At 34.1% G+C, this 20,793-nt stretch overlaps 2 protein-coding genes across 4 annotated transcripts; one reads left to right on the top strand and one right to left on the bottom strand.

Annotated features, from left to right (window-relative positions):
* Positions 1 to 4,127: 4,127 nt before the first annotated feature.
* On the top strand, positions 4,128 to 10,293 carry LOC139872609 (phosphoinositide phosphatase SAC2-like). 2 transcript variants are annotated; one of them, XM_071860523.1, is made up of 17 exons: positions 4,128 to 4,352; positions 4,432 to 4,652; positions 5,249 to 5,453; positions 5,540 to 5,705; positions 6,229 to 6,442; positions 6,552 to 6,628; positions 6,761 to 6,948; positions 7,025 to 7,122; positions 7,230 to 7,363; positions 7,456 to 7,578; positions 8,363 to 8,714; positions 8,830 to 8,951; positions 9,037 to 9,150; positions 9,290 to 9,430; positions 9,508 to 9,666; positions 9,768 to 9,870; positions 10,009 to 10,293. In XM_071860523.1, exons 2-17 carry the CDS (start codon positions 4,557 to 4,559, stop codon positions 10,084 to 10,086), a joined length of 2,370 nt encoding a protein of 789 aa, XP_071716624.1. In that variant the 5' UTR covers positions 4,128 to 4,352; positions 4,432 to 4,556; the 3' UTR covers positions 10,087 to 10,293. The 2 variants fall into 2 exon arrangements, with proteins under 2 accessions (XP_071716624.1, XP_071716623.1); XM_071860522.1 differs by having other exon boundaries at positions 9,759 to 9,870.
* Positions 10,294 to 12,676: 2,383 nt separating this feature from the next.
* LOC139872131 (small ribosomal subunit protein uS2) lies at positions 12,677 to 14,552 on the bottom strand. 2 transcript variants are annotated; one of them, XM_071859952.1, is made up of 5 exons: positions 14,335 to 14,552; positions 13,702 to 13,964; positions 13,413 to 13,610; positions 13,133 to 13,334; positions 12,677 to 13,035 (listed from the first exon to the last, which is right to left on the bottom strand). In XM_071859952.1, the coding sequence occupies exons 1-5, from the start codon at positions 14,462 to 14,464 to the stop codon at positions 12,947 to 12,949; spliced, it is 882 nt and encodes a 293-aa protein (XP_071716053.1). In that variant the 5' UTR covers positions 14,465 to 14,552; the 3' UTR covers positions 12,677 to 12,946. The 2 variants fall into 2 exon arrangements, with proteins under 2 accessions (XP_071716053.1, XP_071716052.1); XM_071859951.1 differs by having other exon boundaries at positions 12,680 to 13,035; positions 13,124 to 13,334; positions 14,335 to 14,550.
* Between the last annotated feature and the right edge of the window lie 6,241 nt (positions 14,553 to 20,793).

Below are 20,793 nucleotides of genomic sequence, written 5' to 3'. Positions count from 1 at the left end.
ATTTAAATTCGTAGTTTCCGTTGACCAACGTTCTTAATTTTCCCGTTATTTAATTATAACATCACTCGTTTACTCGAGCGTTTTTAAAATATTCGTTTGGTTAATTCCCGCACCCGCTTTGAAACTTGAGGGACCGAGGTTGCCAAGTGGGCAAACTAGTTGACTAGGTCAACTAGTCAACCCACCTTATCCATCCATTCATTTCACCTCCCACCTTCTTCCTCTTTTCTCTCTACTTCCCTTTCATGAACTCAAACACCCAACTCACAAATTCATCATCTAAATTCGACTGGAGAAGCAAACATCAAAACAAATTACATTTTCGTGATCCTCTCTTCGTCCTCTTCGATTTGGTACCAATTTCATAGCTTGGGGTAAAGTTTCTAAAAACTCTAGATTTCTCTAAATTCGTGTTTTTGACTTGAAATGGTGTTAGTTAGTGTCTATGGCTCGTGTATAACATGAATATATGTTTTGTTTGCTCGATTCGTTGTTTTGAGTAACTAGTTTGAACATTTGAAATGGGTGTGCTTAATACTTGATTTTGGATGAGTTAATGTTGTTAAATTGTTAGAGTTTATGTTTTAAAAGTGTTACTAGCATCTTTAGCATCAATTTGATGTGTAGGTTGATTTGGAAAAACATCATTAACATGATTATTGGTTTTGTGATTCTTGATTAGGGTTTGATGAACTCTAAAAGGAAATTTTGATGCTTTGAATGCCATGAAATGTTATTAGTTAGTGATTAGTCGTATTGTATGTTTCATTACCTTTAAAACGGCATATCATATGTGTGAATTGCATTCCCGAATCTTAAAATGCGTTTTGTAAACTTGGAACGATGGTTTTGAACATTTAATGACCACTTGACGAGATTTCGGCTATTGTAAATGATGTTTTTGCTTGATGAAAAATAGTTAGTTGTATTCCTTGTCAAAATACCTTTCCGATGATATAAGATACATGCTTTGGTTCTTTGCGGGTCATAAATGGTGATTGGTTGAAGTTAGGTTCGTGCATAAAACTTAAACTGCCAGAATTCTCTGCACAGGTAATGGCGCGGCGCGCCATATACCCGCGCGGCGTGCCAAAGTGGTCTGTCCAACTTTGTCGATTTTCGAATAATGTTTGCTATGCTACGCACCTCCGATTCACATGTAACTTGTTCTAACATGCTCATATATGATTAAAAACCTCAGAAAAATAGTTCGGGACCCGACCCGAACGTGTTGACTTTTCGTTGACCATGACCGACCGAAGTTCGACTTTTTGTCAAACTTAACCAAATGATTGTGCAATCTTCCTAACTTGTTTCTATACTTGTATCTTGCATGAAACTTGACAAATTGATTCACATGCTACATAATCGAGTCGTAACGAGCCATAGGACTAATTGAACACATTTCACCCGATCTTGTGTCGTAACCGGTTAATTGATACAACTTATTTGTTTAGGTCAAGGCTAAGCAACTATCATGCACACATTTACTTTGTGAAGTACTTTTATACTCGTGCACTCGAGGTGAGATCATAGTCCCATCTTTCAAACAACCTTTATGCTTTAAACTATGGGATGAGAAACATATACGTATCATACTTTTATACATTGAACACAAGTACGAAAACGAACATTCCACGTACGGGTTTGAACAAAAAGCCTCAATTCAATTATCATTAGTTACACTTGCAGGGTGTAAACGTGAACTTATATTATGTGATCACATGGGCTTGACGAGCCTCATTCGGACGGTTCGCTACCGTTAGCGGATGAAATATATTTTCGGGTCTAGTGTATGTTCTAACACTACGCAAAGGGTGCAAAACAGTTAAGTTTGATAATTGGGTGCCCGGGATACAAACAACAACTTTGGAATGCAAATGATTTTGATAATCATCTTATACTAAATCTTGTGGTTCAAATACAACGATTACTAAAACACCTATGATTTCACCAACGTTTTTCGTTGACAGTTTTCTATATGTTTCTCAGGTTCATACTTGGCTATTTGATACATGCTTCCGCGTACACTCATACTTGCTTGGAGTCAAGCATGCATGCATACACTCTGATTTCTTGCTTGGGGTCAAGCATACATACATACATACGCTAGTGATAGCACCTTTGGATTCAAACATATTGTTTACATACTTACGCTATTTATAGCAACCGCGATTTTAAACTAATTATGTCGCAAGTTATTTCATTTATACTTTATACTCTTGTAAACTTAAACTTGTCGTCGAACGGTTTTGTAAACTAAACTTTGCAAGCATGATACGTTTCAAAAGAATGCGACATAATTTTGGTCAAACGAGTCTCATATAGGGACTACGACCACGTAACGGGACCTAACTAGTCGGTGCCGTCAATGACGATTTTGTCGGGTCGCCACAACATTTCCTACACAAAATGTTTGGCTCCACACTTTACAAGGCTATAAGTCTGAAGTGGCTTTCAGCATACACGATCTCACTTTATTTCTCAGTGAAGGATTCGGCAAAATCATTACCGATCTTAAAATTAAAATGTCTGACATTCTCTGTATTACAGATATTGACATATTCAATTATGAGTTAGTTATCTATTCGAAAAGAACAATGGCTCCAAAGAACTGGTTCAATATCACCAAAAATTGGGTAAAAGTTACAGAATTGCAGCTAAAATTGTTCGAAAACGCCCATTACAGGAGATTCCCGTCATTTATGCAGATTGTAGATGGATCCAACGTTAACGTTCTGGTATGTACTTTATTGATAAATACGTAAATTCACATACAAAAAATTTAAAAATCAATTTTTAAATTTTGCATTCACATATTTAATATTAATATTGTAATAGACTATTTAAAAATATTACCATCATTTCTGTGTTTCTATACATTGTTTGTTTTTAAAATTGTGTATTATTTTTAACAATAAACTAACATATTATTATTATTTAACAGACTATGGCTAAAAAATTTAAATCTGCATATAAGGGAAGGAAAAGCCCACAAGATCATGTGTGGATTCACTATAACGGTACGTACAAAAAATGTTTACCCGTCTATGATTCAAGAAAAATTGATATTTCGTGAAGGTTGGCAAGAGTTAATTTCCGACTTACAATTAAATCGGGGGTATAGAGTTATTTTATATGCACTTACTTTTCGGAATATAGAATTAATCATTTATAATGAAGTTGGCGATGAAAAGAAAAACATATCAACTGCACTTCTTGGGGAAATGTACAATCTTGACTTCTTACAATCTGAGGTTAAAACTTATGATTGCAACATTACGGTACCACGAGGTCGTGTATTAGTAAGTACACTATTACATCTATTTCATATTGCAAAATTCTACATAATTGATAAACCAATTATTCTTACAAATAATTTAACAAACATTACTTATATTGCAGTTTCATTTTCTTATGTATGATATTAAATAAAAGTTGCTTTTTTTTTAAGCGTCTTCCAAAAGAGTTGATGTTACTACCTGGACTACGAAGTGGAAAAAGTGTTTCATGTTATAATTTAGCAAGGAAAAAATACAAATGGCGGCTGAAACAAGAAAATTCAAGGCCAAAGCCAAACATCTCAGTTACATACGGTTTTCATCAGTTTCGTAAAGAAAATCGTTTAAAGTATGGAACAACCTGGATATTCACCTACAATTTCGACGAACACGCTTTCTACCTATATTGATGTTTAGTAAAATCATTCAAAAATGTTTTTGCATTTGATTTGTTCAATAACTATGTTTGGTATTCATAGCTACTGTTATGTTTTATTTAAATTGTTTTTTACATACAACCATCAATACTTAATGTATTAACACTTAACATAATAGAGCTAACCGTGCAACGCACGGGCTCTTAAAGGCTAGTATAGAAATATTTAGTGGAGATTCAAATTCAAATTCAAGTTTAATTCACAGACTACATTTTTAGGTTGCTTTAAACAAAAATTAAAATTAAATTAAATAAATTCTTAATCTTAATAATAAATTAAATTAAATAAAATATTAAATTTCAAGTATATGCTGATTTCCTCGTGATTTTTTTTTATTTATTTATTTATTTTTTTTTTTTTTTGTATTTTAATTAATTTTATGTGGATTATGTGGATGTGGATACAGTCACCGGAGCTGTGATTTTCACCTTCTCTTCCATCTTCCTGCATCTCAACTTAAATCTATCTCCCTCCCTCCATTTACGCATTTACATATACATCCAATAAATTAAAATTATAGTATATTTGTATTCATCTGTAATCACCGGATCTATATCTACATCCTCTTACGATCTGCTACTTAGATACACTTCATTTCACTAATTTCTCAACATCACAACTTATCGAACTTAAGGTATGATTTCTGTTGCAGTTACAAACCCTAGGTTTGCTATATTAACTTAGCGTTTCGTAATTGTCACGTTTTTATGCAGTTTATGATGTGCGGTACTGCAGGATTCTAAAATTAGAGCGCCGGTGCCATAGTTTAACTTCAAATCCGTTCGAACTTGTATGTTTACTTGATATAGCCCGGGCGTAAGGCTCGGGATCGGGAATAATGACTTCAGAGAACGAACAACATGATTGGATCACAGACGTGCCCAGTGTTAACAATGCGTATTTTCAAAAAGTCAGACTCTACGAGACGCGCTCTGTATGATTTCGTATCTGTAAACTTGATTTTAGTTATGTAGTATTTTGGATTATGCGATCTTCTCATTTTGTTATCAATCAATATGTTAAAATTTTAGTCAACATGATACCGAATATATCTTCTGTTACAAGGATATGCCTATCAGCTGAGTCAGTCATCAATTATTGATGTTGTGTATTTGTAGCTAATGCATAAGTTTTTTAGTGATCATATGTTTAGCTTAAACTTTTTGGTGGCTTAGCTATTATGTGCTGATGCATTTGCGTGTGATTAGGCATGAGACTTGGTATAAAGTCTTATGTAGATTCTACCATAAAGTTAATAAGGTTTTTAACAGGCACCTCCATTCAGATATGTTAATGTCCGTAGAGTGATCGTAAGGTACTGTAAAGATAATCATGGTTATATGACATATTGATCAGGTTGGCATATAGTTGTTTATTTTTATTGTATTCGTTACTGCTTTTGCAGCTCTAAGTGTAGCTCTGGATCACTTTCTACTCCCGTTATTTCTTTTTTAAGACGTTATTTTCTTGCTTCCATAACTTTCATTAATTATCGTATCGTTAATAATACACAATTTTTGCTTCCTACAGAATTTCTATATGATTGGATGTAGTAAGAATAGATCAACTTGGAGAGTCTTAAAGATAGACAGGTCAGAACCTACTGAGCTAAATATTACTGAAGATCCCACAACATACACCAAAGTTGAATGCTGTGAACTCCTAAAGCGTATCCATGATGGAAATAAGTCCACAGGGGGGCTTAGATTTGTTTACGCTTGTTATGGAATTGTTGGTATGCTCTATTCCAGTGTATCTCAAACTTGATGAACATTTATAATAATGATTGGTTCTGACAGTTATCTTTGTGTATGGCTTTAGGTTTTATAAAGTTTTTGGGACCTTATTACATGTTGCTTATCACAAAAAGAAGGAAGATTGGTGTAATTTGTGGTCATGCAGTATATGCAATTACCAAGAGTGAGATCTTACCAATTCCTAATTCTACTGTTCAGCTCAGTGTGGCCTACTCTAAGAACGAGAACAGGTCTTTTGTCGATTCTGATTGTAAATGTAAAGTATATTAGAAATTTAGAAGTCAGAACTACTTCTTATCCATATGTATCTATAAGCATTGACCACAATCTTGGTTGTTTTTTTCTTTTTTCTATATTATCTATATATCTTCGATTTTCAACATGCTGCTTTCGGAAGTATATACAATAATGACGCCTTCCTCAACCTTAATGTTGAGTATGCTTTAGTTAGAGTTTAGATAAATTATTAATGACTGATTATTACACATCTAGCTCTTGATTTTTTAGTTATTCTCTACCATTATGGTCTCGTAAAAGGTGTTGTTGCCAGTTTACTTCCTACAAGTTACAACTGTTGATTGAGAAAAAGGTATTAACAGGGCTTGTATCAGGGAAGCTACTATTGTGTTGTCAAACCTATTTAGTTTTAGTAATAACTAGGCAGTTTATTCATAATTTGTATTTCTCAGTAACTTTTACTAATTACTAAACATTAGTGTTGACTCCGAGTTAATAATTAATCTCATTGAACAGATACAAAAAGCTCCTATGCTCAGTGGATCTTACAAAGGACTTCTATTTCAGCTACTCGTATCGTGTTATGCACAGTTTTCAAAATAACTTATCTACTCGAGAGCCACCAAATGAAACAATGTTTGTTTGGAACAAGTTTTTGACCACCCCGATCCAGAATCAGCTCCGGAATAATCTCTGGACTGTACAACTTGTTTATGGTTACTTCAAGCAGGTATAGGAACATACCTACAATTCATTATTTCAGTAAAGTAATTTTTTTTCTTCTTACTCTTAATTTATCAAATAGCATTGTTCTGCTTTTTTCCCCTTCTGAAAATTAGGTAACACTTTCAATAGCTGATAAGAACTTCAAGTTGACCCTAATTGCTAGACGTTCACGCCATTATGCTGGAACCAGGTATGTTTACTTTTGATCTTTTCTTCTATGACTTATAGTGCATCCATATTTAAAAAAAGATATACTTTTACCTAATTATATTGTAAAGCTGTTTAATTACTCATTCAGTCGTTTTTCCTAATTATTGTGTAGATATTTAAAACGTGGGGTAAATGAGAAGGGACGTGTGGCCAATGATGTTGAGACAGAACAGATTGTATTTGAAGATGTTCCAGAAGGATGTCCTGTTCAAATTAGCTCCGTCGTCCAAAATCGGGGTTCAATACCCTTGTTTTGGTCCCAGGAAACTTCACGATTGAATATTAAGCCTGATATAATCTGTAAGAGCTAACATTTTATATTTTTTTAATTACAATCTGAGATTCATTTAGTTTTAACCGTTGTTTCTTCATCTAGTGTCAAGAAAGGACCAGAAGTATGATGCCACCAGACTTCACTTTGAGAATCTTACCAAAAGATACGGCAATCCAATAATTATACTGAATTTGATCAAGGTAAAGATAGTTTTTCTGACTGTTCAAATTTCAATGAAGTATGCTTATCTCCAATTTTTTTCTTTTTGTTTCTTTATGTTAATGTTAATCTCCAAGTGGTTTTGCAGACCAAAGAAAAGCGACCCCGAGAATCCCTCCTCCGTATGGAATTTGCTCATGCCATTGAGTTGATTAATAAAGATTTGCCTGAGGAAAATCGTTTAAAGTTCCTTCATTGGGATTTAAACAAATATTCTAGAAAGTATGTTTGTGCTGTGCTCCTACTAATTAATTTTGACTATCTTAGTACTGTTAATCTAGCAATGACATATTTATCTGTTTTCTATTATGCAGCAAATCTACAAATGTGTTGGCACTCTTGGGCAAAGTAGCAACTTATGCGTTGAATTTAACTGGCTTCTTTTATTGTCACGTGATCCCAAATTCGAAGTCCCAAGACCATCTAAATCTTTCCAGGTATATAATTAAATGTTTCGCCAAACCCTAAAGTCTAAAATTAACGATTTTGCTCTGGTTTCTCAGTATCTATATAAATGGGACATTGCACACCATTGTTGTTAATTTAGACAAACTTCTACTAGTCATCAAAATTCTAGGTTAAGAATTCTTTAGTGTAATTATAATCAAAGTTCTGACTTAATTTATAAAATGGACTATGAATGATAAACTTTTGTGACTTGGATTACACATTATTCTCTTACGTCAATATAATAAACTAGTGATTAGCCTATGGGCCAAGGCCCAATTTTTTGCACATGGGTTCTGCCTACAATTTTTGACAAAACGACAATCTAATAACCTAAACGACAAACACCCATTTTGCTATTATTAGTAATAGTAATAGTAATAACTGGCAAATATAAAATTTTATATTCTGAACTTTATGTAATTATTATTTTCATGTTGATTCTTTATAATTGATGCTCCTTTTGTTGTCGTTGTGCACCTATTTTCTTCTCGCTGTTGATTTCGGAAGTTGATCAATAGTTTGATAGTGGTGGTTATGAGATCTTAATTCTAGGTAGTGATATCATACTTATGATGGTGAAACCCTCACATCCTAATGAAAAGTTATGATGCTCAACACGACGCGTCGTTTTTAACTTCCAATAGTTGATATAAGTTTTGGTTAAAAAAAATTTATAACAATATATAAGCCACCTAATTATCATACAAATTTGATTATATATAAACCAACCATCTATGTATTGATTTTGACACCGCTGGTCATATGTTGCAGGGATGATTATGGTGACATTTGTGATTTCCAGATCGACAGCAACGATACTGATAACTTAAAACCTGTATTTAGCTGCAAAAGTAATGTCGAGAATGTGAATTTTAGTGTCAAACCTATTAAACACCAAACAGGGATCCTAAGAACAAATTGCATAGATTGTTTAGATCGCACAAACGTTGCTCAATATGCGTATGGTTGGGCTGCACTTGGTCGTCAACTACAATCCATAGGATATATAGATACCCCGGTTATTGAGCTTGACTCGAATTTAGCAGATGATTTGATGAGAATCTATGAGAGAATGGGTGACACTCTAGCACTACAATATGGTGGTTCTGCAGCACACAATAAGGTAAATCCATTATCAACTATGTTTTTGTGATCAAGTTATATATGAAATTTAATAAATTATATTTTAAATCAAGAAATTAAGTTGATTTAATGTACTGTTATATGTCTTGTTTTAGATATTTTGTCAAACAAGAGGTCAATGGAAGGCTGCAACTCAGTCCCAGGAATTCTTTAGAACTATACAACGTTATTACAGTAATGCATACATGGATGCTGAAAAGCAAGATGCCATTAATGTGTAAGAAATGTTATGATAATAATTGAACATCACATATTAACCCTTGCTCTCCATAATTTGCTAAAATCCGGCGTTGCTTGCACAGGTTCCTAGGTCATTATCAGCCACAAATCGGTAGACCTGCACTGTGGGAGTTGGATTCAGATCAGCATTATAATGTTGGTGGCGAAGGTTCCAACACTTTTGTGGAAAGAAATAGGTATAATTTTGTTTACATTTTTTTAGTAGTGTTTGTGGAACATATGACTAATTATCCAATTTCCTACAAAAAGGCCAAGTAGTTAGTTAGATACCCTCTTACGTTACTCAACGTGTTTTCTTTTTTCTTAATTATGCAGGACTATTAGAAGGTCATTGTCAGTCGGCAACATTCTCTATGATGGTAACATCCTTCACGATAGAAGTTCTATAGGAACCGCTAAAAATAATGAAGACTCCTTGAATGAAATCTCTGGTGAAAATGATTCATCTTATATAAGGTTTGCCTCAATCATTGTGACTTATTTTCTATTTACACCGTATATATACTCTATTATTCATGGTGGCATCTGTGCAGGTTTGCAAATACAACGTCAGGGCCAGATCTTACATTTGAAGAGATGCCCAACAGTGATCGCATATTTTACAATAAAGATTCTTTCAACTGCTCAAATTTTCTTGATGTTGACTGGATATCATCATCCGGAAATTCATGTGAAGAAGAAACATTTGAAAGGTAAGTCATAATTTGTTTCGTATATTTTTTATAATTCCCACATGTACAAACAATGTTTACTTACGTCTTGTAAACCAATTCTCACTGAAAAGTCAATGCAGGTCAACACTTGTAGGATCCCCTATTGGCAGTCAGTCATCTGAATATATGGTTAATGAACTCTGCACTTTTGTTAGTGATTCTGAGATCTCTCCTAGTCTGCAGGTTAGTTTTTATTTGTTTATTTTGCTTCACATCATTGAAAGGAAGCTTTTTCTTATAGAATTCTTGTTATTTCCAGAATTTTTTTTTTTTTTTTTTTTTTTTTTTGTAATCTTATTTAAATTTTAAATTTGGGTGCAGGACGGTAGAAGCCCTGTTGGAGGCAGGTTTTCGGATAGATTTGCTGAATGGGTAACCAATGGGGATACGTTCCTTTGATCAGTTTTTCCAAAAAAGAAAAGAAAAAAAAAAATCTTCATACTGTAAGTCATTGAATTCAGTCATCCCCTCCAAAAGGACGCGGGTTGCAAAGCAGAAATAAATGGTAAGAGAAATACCATTAGAGAATCCAAAAAATGAAGAAAAGAAAAGCTACCTGCAATTTGGTTGAGGATATATATATATATATATATATATATATATATATATATATATATATATATATATATATATATATATATATATAACTGGTTAAAAAGCAAAGTATGCTAACCCTTGTAAAAAAATGTGTTAAAAAACATACGTTAGATGACAAGTACAAAAGAGTAAAAAACTACACTTGGTTTTCATAAATTGAATGCTTGTAAATATTTGTTTATGTTGCACAACTTGTTAAGTCAGATCGGAGATTCATTTATGTTATTTATTCCTTGTAAGACCAAATTTTTGTGCAGCTTATATATACAATTATATTGAGTACCGAGTGATAATCCAACAAGGTTTTTGATAAATCCACTCACTCCGTGCATGGAAAAATTGTACAGAACAATTAAGTAATGCATAATGTGAATGGATTTATCAAAAACCTTGTCTGATTTATCATTAAGACCAACATGCAATTCATTGCACGTTCTCATTACATGATCGTCCCACTAATTGCGCTGCGAGGATTAGAAAGCTTTTTTCTGAGTCCGCCATTACTTGCTCCAATAAGGTAACACCAAACTATGGGCCTTAATGATGCACATAGTATCCGGGCACATCACTGCCCATTCTCAGCTTGGGATTTAAGAATGCAATGGACACACACTCAGACCTCAATCCCTGAGAAGACATACTCGCTCGTTAATCAAAGCCCGAAGATGGACACGCACTCAGACCTCAATCCCCTAGAAGACATGCTCGTTAATTAAAGCTCGACCAGAACTGGAATCCCATGATGAGGTCATGACGGGCTCGGACTATGTAACATCGCGAAGAAACCAATCATGTCGCAAGCAGAGTACCGAGCTTGGCCATAATCAACGAGTCCAAAAGGTACACGTTTGACGGCAATCTTGATCCGATCGCCGGCCTATCCCAGACGTCTTAGTTGAAAGCAACATGTTGGCACTAGGCCGCACAAGGAGTAATAGCATATTAGGAAATAAACAAGCTTGGGCAACAAACATACTCACCAATCCCATACGGCCATACGTCCTAGTCTAAAGCAACGTGTTGGGGCTAGGCCGCACCCGGAGTAATAGCAAATTAGGAAATAAACAAGCTTGGGTCAACAAACATACTCAAAGTGCACAAAGAACAATAGAACACCCCTATTATGACCACACTCCTGATATGTCAACATCAACAGTATATTATTAAGGTTGACCATTACTTGTAATGGTCATTACATCTAACATGTCTATAGCTATACGATTAGAGGCATGGTTTAATACATGTTTAGTGTTGTTCTCCGACAAATTGTATCTTCGTAGACCTCATGGTCCAAACCCTCATATTTCACCTTTTTTGAACCAGGGTTTGCTTATAAATACATCATCGGTGTTATCAAGAAAGCACCTCACAATCCTAGTGATTAACTTCTCGTATGTAACATCGATCAACATATTGATTCTTTCAATCACCCCCGAGATTTTCAAATCTTGACCAGTTTTGCACGTTTATCGTATTAACGACCAACCACTCATACACACGAAAAGCACTCAAGGTGAATTACTCTTATCATGTTCCATGAACTCAATTACTCCGTACAAGATTAGATAGAAAACGGGGAAATGATTTTGATGATTTTGATGATCATCATTGAACTATTTTATAAAAACCAACATGAGATTCATTCCATGGTCATTAAGATCATCCCTCGCTCATTATTAATCTTGCCAAATAATAGTATCATGTGTGAACAAGATACCTTTCTTGAGCTTCCAGCATACTTGAAGCATTTGAATTGATTTCATAAAGTTTGAACTTCCACTCAAATGTATCCAGACAATCATGTTTCACTACTCTCATTTTGTCGGTTTGTCCTTCTGTGTCCTTCAATCTTCATTCCAATATCAGTCAACTTTAGCACCTTTAACCTCTACAATCTCTCTATGTAAGGCTCCAACTATTCGAGTCATTTTAACCCTGAACTCAACTCTTCCTATGTATTGCAAACTGCAAAGAGTAAATTTTACCATTGCAATCTCTAGCTCAAATTACTCGATATATAGCTAACTAAACCTGACGCATCTATATGCTGCTGACTGGTATCAAGAAATGACCTGCCTCTACCGTTAGCCCCATTGAATATTAGGCGAAGTGGAACTCACTGAAAACATCAGTTCTTTTTTTTTTTACATCAGTTTAGGATCAACCAAAGACTTAACCATAAAAACATCAGTTCTATGTAAACAGGTATCAGAAATATATATTACTGACTAATTAAAGGGGACAAAAACAAAATAAACAAAGTTCAGATAAACTTGATTATCGGAAATCCAAAATCGGAAATGAATATAATTTAACAAACAAAAAGAACACATCAGTGTTATGTATTCAGAAGAAGAAGAAAAAAAAAAACAAGAACATAACAAGAAAGAACTAAAGTTAATAGGTTTTTCATCTTATAGCCAATGAGACCAGAGATTCAAAAGTAAAAAAGCAATAAAAAAAATTAAACATAAGAGAGAGACAGGTTTGCTTGTTCCACAATTTATAAAGCTTAAACAATATCCATTAGAACAAAACTAAAGAAACAGATTACTGCTATCAAAAACATCTAAACTTTTAGCAACCTGTCACAAATCCAAAATTATCCCACTCATTGCATTGTACTAAATCTCAGATATAATCCAAGAAATAAACATTAAGTTCAAGCATCCCATCCAGTGGCACCACCTTCGGCTGTTGTTACAGGTGCTTCCGCACCTTCCCATCCACCATCAGCAACACCCGCTGGGGCTGCAACAAATAATAAAAAAAAAAAGCAAATTTGAAAAATAGAAATAAAAATATGTTTAAGATATCGTTAAAAAAAAAAAAATCTAACCATCGGCACCTGCCCAGCCACCTGCAGCAACGGGTGCACCAGAAATTGGTGGTGGGACAACATCACCAGACCATTGAGCATCGGTGATCTGCGAAGTCCATTGATCTTCCAATCCAATAGCACCAGCACCGTACTCCTTGTAGTCAGCAACTATAGCTTCATCTTCTGGCTCCTTAGCCTCTTCTGGTTCTCTGTAGAAGAACAGGTCAACCTGCAAAAAAAAACAAATTAGTTTTTTAACAAAATCTAAAAAGTTTAGATTATGTAGTCCAAGTTTTTTGATGCATACCATAATTTCCCATTTATGACCTTGGTTGATCACGCCTCTCATCTGCAAAACCATCCTTGCAAGAAGCCAAAACAAACACCCGATGCTGTGTTTCCCCTTGTTGTTAGCCGGGATACCAATGTCAACATACCTCATAGGTGAATCAGTGTCGCAAAATGCGATTGTGGGAATGTTTCCAAGAGCAGCTTCCTTAATAGGCTGTCAAGAAACAAAAGTTTTATATCAAACACTAACAAGTTGCACAACAATAATATCCATTATCCATAACAGTTAGTCAACAAAAACAAACCTGGTGATCGGTACGTGGGTCGGTCAAAATGAGGAGTCTTGGCTCACTGAAAGAGGTCTGGAGCTGGTTAGTGAAAGTACCGGGAGTGTGACGTCCGGCAATTGCATGAGCACCAGTATATTGTGCAAACTTCAACACAGCCCTCTGACCATATGGCCTAGCAGATTGGACAATAATGTCCTGTGGGTTCTCAATAGCAACAATAACTCTAGCAGCCATTTGCAATTTCTCCCATGTTTTGCCAAGGTTAATAATGTAAATACCTAAATCAATTAAAAGAATACTAATCATCATTTTCTATAAACTTCAACAATACTATCACAAAATGATACCAACACAATGAGGAAAACTGGTTCATCATATAAAATAATAAAATATAGACAAATATAGTTATATACGCACAAACAAGTAATACCCAGATATAGATACATCATATAAATATGTAGACACACAGCTATGTATATCATATGTTTTATATAATGAATTAATGACCTAGAAATAGCAAATCGGAGTAACAAATTATGCATAACAAAAAATTTACTAAATAATCAAAAGCCAGTGACATCAATCAAATTCAATGAATTAATAAATAAACTAACAAGTGAAGTTTTATAAATATATATAAAATTATACCATCGTTACGGCGCTTGAAGACGTAACGTTCCATCTGGTAATCACAGTTTTTGGTGCCGAGATGGACTTCAGCTGACAACATCATTTGTATGTCTGCTTCTTTTGTTGTTAGAGTTTTCGTTGACGCCATTTTCGATTCTTGATCGGAATTTGAAATCGCCGGCGATTTGGAAAATGAAAGCGCGAGGGTGTGTATGTGTGCTGCAAACGGCGGAGTGAAATAAATATTTAGGGATGAATAAAACCCTAGGGGATTAATGTTACTGAATTGCCCCTTGTCAACATTTTAACATTTAATTTATATCCTTTAAATATATGGTGTTTACAATTTAGGCTACTTATGTTTAACTTTATGTCAAGTGTGGCAGATTTATATTTGAGTGAATTTTTTAATTAAGAGCACGTTTTCTTCGTTTCACTTTGTTCATAGTTGATTGTATCGTGTTTTTCATCAATGTAATGTATTTTCGTGGTAATAAAAGTTACTAGTCTCTTTGTCAAACTTCAAGGTATTCGCTTACAACTTAATCACGAAGTATTAGGGTGTGCTTGTTAAGGGGTAGGGAATGGTAAGGGATAAATATCTCTTGTTCCTTTTTAATATCTTCATTCGTTGCTAAATCTCACCTTAATCAGTCACCCCCAACTTTCTTCAAAAACCCTAATTTTGGCACCTGCATCGATGGTTTGGTCACTTCAACCGTCCAACAGCATGAGGCTTCAACTTCAGCACATGCTTGTCCAGTTTCAGGTGGAAGGTATGTCTCGATTTTTCTGTCCTTTTCCTGATTTTCCTTCAGTAACTACCGGGACTGTCCTGCCGGTGACCCATCGGAATGAAGATTCTGATGAAGATGGATGCTCCATTTTTATTGGGAGACTAGATAAATCCATTTCAAGACACATAATTGAGTCCACTTTCAGCGAATTCGGTGTGCTTTCGGAAATCAAATTCTGGGCTAGCTGAAGATATTGTTTCGTGTCCTTTTCCAATCAATCGATTGCTAAATAGGCTGTTGGTACTATGAATGGGTCACGGATCTTTGGGCATCCAATTTTTGTGGGATGGCCGATTCGACGTGCAAACAGAGTATACCGTTCATGTTTTGGTTGCAGTCACAATTCTGTGTCGGTCAAGTTGCGGTGTAAGTTGAATTCGAATCTTATTATCTCTGATCAGTTTGATTTAGGTCTTATAATTGTTGATTCGAGTCCTTTGACTGATCTAAAAATTCAAGCGTTCTTGATTAAAAACAAGGTTTCGGTTAACAAGATTTGCAAGGTGGGTTGTTTTGCTGCTGTTGTTTTTTGCGCTGACATTGTAGGTTATAACCGCCTTTTGTGCTAATTGTTGAGAGTTTGTGCTATTTACAGTTGCCAAAGATCTAGCTCGTCATTTTTTTCGTTTCTTTCGGTTAGAATTAAAAGGAATTCCATTAGAATATTCGTCCGCGGAGAGTGCTACTAAGATCGCTAAGCTGTTTGGTGATGTTTTAATGATTGCAAATACGTCTAGCTCGTTGGGCAATGTTGGATCATTATACGCTTTCATTAAATCTGAGAACCCTAAACATGTGCACGATTTGGTTGAGGTGGACCTTGAGGGTGAGATTTTTTTCGGTTGGTAATGTTTGGGTCAATGAGCTTAGCGCGTCTATGGATTGTGATGGTGTTTTGGTTGATGAATTTCCATCTGATTTATTGGCTATTTCAAATCGTATAGTTTTTTCTGGCGATCCAATTTTTGGCCAGCACATGGAGGTTGGCATTAAAGCTTTGCTTGCTAATCGTAAGTTGGGTCTATCGATTCGACCACGTTAAATGAGTCTTGCGTAGCCGCGGATAATGTGTTAGATGGTGGGGAAGATGAAGATGGATTTGAAGTCGGGTTATGTGACAATCGCTCCAAATCCATATGGACGAACACGTCATTCATCGATTTCATTGCGAGGTATTTGATCTCTATATGATACGTTTTGTAAACATTGCATTCTTTTGAAAAGGCACACCATAAATGAATATTTAAATCAAAGGTTTTCGACAGCTGATGATTTCTACATATAGACAATCACCATAAATAATAGTTTACAATAGTACTTCCGTTGACAATGCAGTCAAAATAAGATACATGGTGATGATTTGATGAATGCAACGTTTCCCTAAAAAATATGCCATGTAAGACTCCATGCACATAGCTTGTCTAACATATAAGCAAACAGCGGAAGACTTCTAGGAACCTGAGAATAAACATGCTAACAAGTGTCAACACAAAGGTTGGTGAGTTCATAGTTTTAGTGTTTCGCATAATCTGTATATAAAGGTGGATCACAAGATTTCAGTTGTTTCATCCGAAACGTTTATCAAAATATTCTACAAGATTGAGCACCCTGGTAACTAAACTTAACGTTTATATAATTTGTACCCTTTGTATAATCATCTTAATAATACACGCAAACCAACGTGTACGCTTCTCAAATAGCATACGTCCGTTAAAAGGCTAGTGCTCTAGCTCGGACGGGGATATCAAGCCCTATGGATCCATATACTACTACTCGCGCCCACCAGTTCTTATAACTGGCAGTTACTAGTTACCAAAGCTAAGGGATTTTCGATTCAAACTCGGTGTAGAATTTAGTATGTACTTGTATCCATTGTATTTAAAATAAAGTGCATGTATTCTCAGCCCAAAAATATAGATTGCAAAAGCAATTAAAAAGGAAGCAAATGAAACTCACCTTAGCAGCACATAAAGTCGTTCACCAAAATGTGACCGAAACTCGGATTACCAAATAACCGTAGATCTCAACCTAGAGAACATATGTTGGTCAATAAATGTCTATCAAGCTAGGTCAGGTCATAGTGTATCACAATCCTAATGCTCGAGATCGACATGCAAAAGTTATCCAAAGTCGTTTCAAAAGGTCAATTTTGACAATAGTTCAACAAAACGAGACGTGCCTTATATAAGGATTCATTTACTCGGCTAGTAGTATTCAAAAATCCAATTTATCAATCTTATAAACAAGTTGTTTAAGTATTAATTACAGATTCAAAAGCAATTCCAATTAACGTCAATTATAATTCAGTTGACCATATCTTTTGATTCGTTCATCGAAATTACGCGATTTCTAAATGAAAAGTTATTGATTTTTCGCCAGCTTTCCAAAAACATGTATATCATATACCTTTTACCAGTAATATATGTATTTAAATCGTGATTCATTATAAACTGTTTAACTACGAAATTTAGCATACAGGCATGTATAAATATATATATACTCGAGCACTAGACATAGATACACAATTAATATATAAAAGATAAGATATGAATGCTCACGTATCAATATTGTGATTCAATATTGCAGGAAAGTATGTAGACGCAACAGAGATGATAAACACTAGTTTGACATACGAGCAAAACCCTCAAACCATACCCATAACCTCCATAGCTATAACCCATAATTTCCTTAGCCCTATCCCACTCGAAAAACTAAGTTTGAAATCACGCGAGCAGCACTTCGTCGTAACATTTTATGTATAATACATAATAATAATAACACTTAATACTCCTAATAATAATAATATGATTAATAATAATAATTATTATAATATAAATAATAATAATAATAATAATAATAATAATAATAATAATAATAATAATAATAATAATAATAATAATAATAATAATAATAATAATAATAATAATAATAATAATAGGGTCAGAGGGAGTAATATGTTTAATGTATATGTGTGTGTTACCAGTCGTACGAGCTGAGATATATATATGTGCCCAGCCATAGACCCCCATGCGATCGCATGGGGTCTAAGGCCATAAGTCATGCACTCGCATGAACAAAGAATCCAGCTCACATTTTGTTTTTCTTTGCCGACACGCACGTTTTTAATTATATTAATATTTAATATATTTAATCTTTAGAATTAATTAAATATTATATTATATTTACGTGCGTAGTAAAAATGTAATTTTTGTTCAAATGACTCGTACGTTGTCACTCGACTCATGTACCACTTTCGATTTTTCGAGCGCACTTTCGTACGTTTAGAAAACTAGCCTTTTATGTTACGCGACGTGTACCCTTAATAATAATTTGACTTTCTCATCAACAAATTACTTTATAAAAATTGTAACTTATATAATTGAGTGTTTTGGTCATTTGCTTCTATAAATCAGTGGCTCGTTGTTTGTCAAAATATTTTATTTTAAATCGGGACATTTTATGACTAAGTTAAAATATATAGATATTTATATATACATATTTAGAATTTAGAAATATAAGTTTGTATTCAAAATCTTTATTTACTAATATAACATTTAGTTTTTCAAAACTTTTTATATTTCAAAGTTTATTTTTATTTCGTTTAGAAAAATAATTTAACGCGTAACGTTTTCAAGTTATAATATATATATATATACATATACATATATAAACACATCAGTTCCTATAATGGTTCGTGAATCATTGGAATTTGGTCGAGGTTAAATGAATGTATGAATATAGTTTCAAATCCTTGAGACTTAACTTAACAAACTTTGCTTATCGTGTCGGATTAATATAAAGATAAAGTTTAAATTAGGTCGGAAATTCTCGGGTCGTCACAGTACCTACCCGTTAAAGAAATTTCGTCCCGAAATTTGAGTGTGGTTGTCATGGCTAATAATAAGAATGTTTTCATGACACATACGAGCTAGAAATTAGAGTTTTATCATCATTGAGTGATATAGATAAAACGATTCGATTACTTGAAGAGTACGAGTGAAGCTATCATAAAAGAAATGAAATGAGAAATAAAGTTTTGTTTTAACTTTTGACGTTGTCTTGGTTGAATTCCGGAATTCAAGGGATTTAAAGAAAATCTTCGAAATCTAAAAGATTTGATTCTTCTACGAATCAGGAAATTAGGATTTTCTAATTAAATGCGGAGATCTGCCTTGATTTCACTATCAAACATTTCACTATAAATTAACTTCTTCCGTTTTGTATCTTTTACCATTCCTATACTAAATTTCCAAATTCAAAAGATTGTGAAAATGCTTAATCCAGTTCTAATCCTTGTCCTCACCCTTACTATCGTAACAATCATTCTCCTTTTCCAACTTCCACCTGAGGAATTTGCTTACTTCTACTTTGCCCTTGGGTTATAGTGCTTTTAATTCTCCCGTGTCTTTATGTGGCGATAAGCATTGATATATACGGTTTGTAATTTATGTGTTGTTATCGGCTTTATATCTCCCCTTATATTTCGATGTCTCTGCTTCTGTCTTTCCATAATTATTGACATCCACAGTTAATACTCTCTTCAATTTACTGTGATTTATATATACTCCCATTGATATTTTGAAGCTTCATGCTTTTGTTTTATCTTCCCGACTTTAAATCAAGCGAATAATGGTCCAGAATTCGTAGGTATGAATTTCGGAATGAACATAATTAATGTTCTAAGAAAGAAATGGTAATAGCACAATCTGACTTGTCAAATTACCAGAATACCTCGAAAAAGACCGAATCATTAAGAAAATATTTTCTTGATAGTTTAGAGGTTAAATAGAATGAAAGAGTTATGTAACATGGTTTATAATGAGGGTATGATCTGTGAACCTTTATCACGTTTCATTAGAAACTCAGCATGACTTACTGTAATATAATCACGTTGATCAAGTGTCATTATATTATACTAACTCATGCTTCAATTCCCAACACTACTTCAAAAGCATCCATTTTTCGAAATTTTCAGAAATTAGAAACTAAAATAGTTTCTTTTATGATGTAACACAGATAGCGTGAAGAGATAAATAATTTCGGATGATAATAGTTATGAAGATATCTTCAGAAATATCGAAGATATTTATAATGAAATATATGATAATATCTTAGAATTTCTAATATCGAATGATGATGATGAAGATTTATCCGTAACGGATTTTGAGTCAGGAGCAAGGTATTCGTTAATGACTTCAGCAGATACTGAATCATTTGTATTCTTTGAAGGCAGGTTTAGTCTTTGTGATTTGTCCACAGCCTCCTTCATGGTCTGCTCAATCCGTTTTCAGTTCCAAACCTTCTCTTTTTCTCAGCTTTACCACCATACTATTCTTTATCATCAAACTTTTGACTGTTAAGGTCGTTTACAGTTTTTGCTGCTTCATCAGCATTTTTCCAAAATTCGGAGAACTAGTTTCGCAGTTTGGGGTGTTTTTTAGAAACTTCACATTCGAAGTGTGTAAGTCTAGAAGATAGATGTTATCTATATATAACTGTTGTCGTAGAAAATGTTGCGAGATTCAAAATACTGATTGCTAGTTCCCGGTAGTTGGTATGGCAATTACCGTTACAAGATGTGGATGAGTACATGATAGGGTTTCAATGAGTATAATGATTTTTCGGAAGATCAAGGATCAATGAGGTTGTTGGTAAATTTACTGCTAATGTGGTGGAACAT

The sequence above is a fragment of the Rutidosis leptorrhynchoides genome, chromosome 10 (genome assembly GCF_046630445.1).
Source record: "Rutidosis leptorrhynchoides isolate AG116_Rl617_1_P2 chromosome 10, CSIRO_AGI_Rlap_v1, whole genome shotgun sequence".
Lineage (NCBI taxonomy): Eukaryota > Viridiplantae > Streptophyta > Magnoliopsida > Asterales > Asteraceae > Rutidosis > Rutidosis leptorrhynchoides.
The sequence above is the reverse complement of the archived record's forward strand: the minus strand, read 5'-3'. Positions and strand labels throughout refer to the sequence as shown.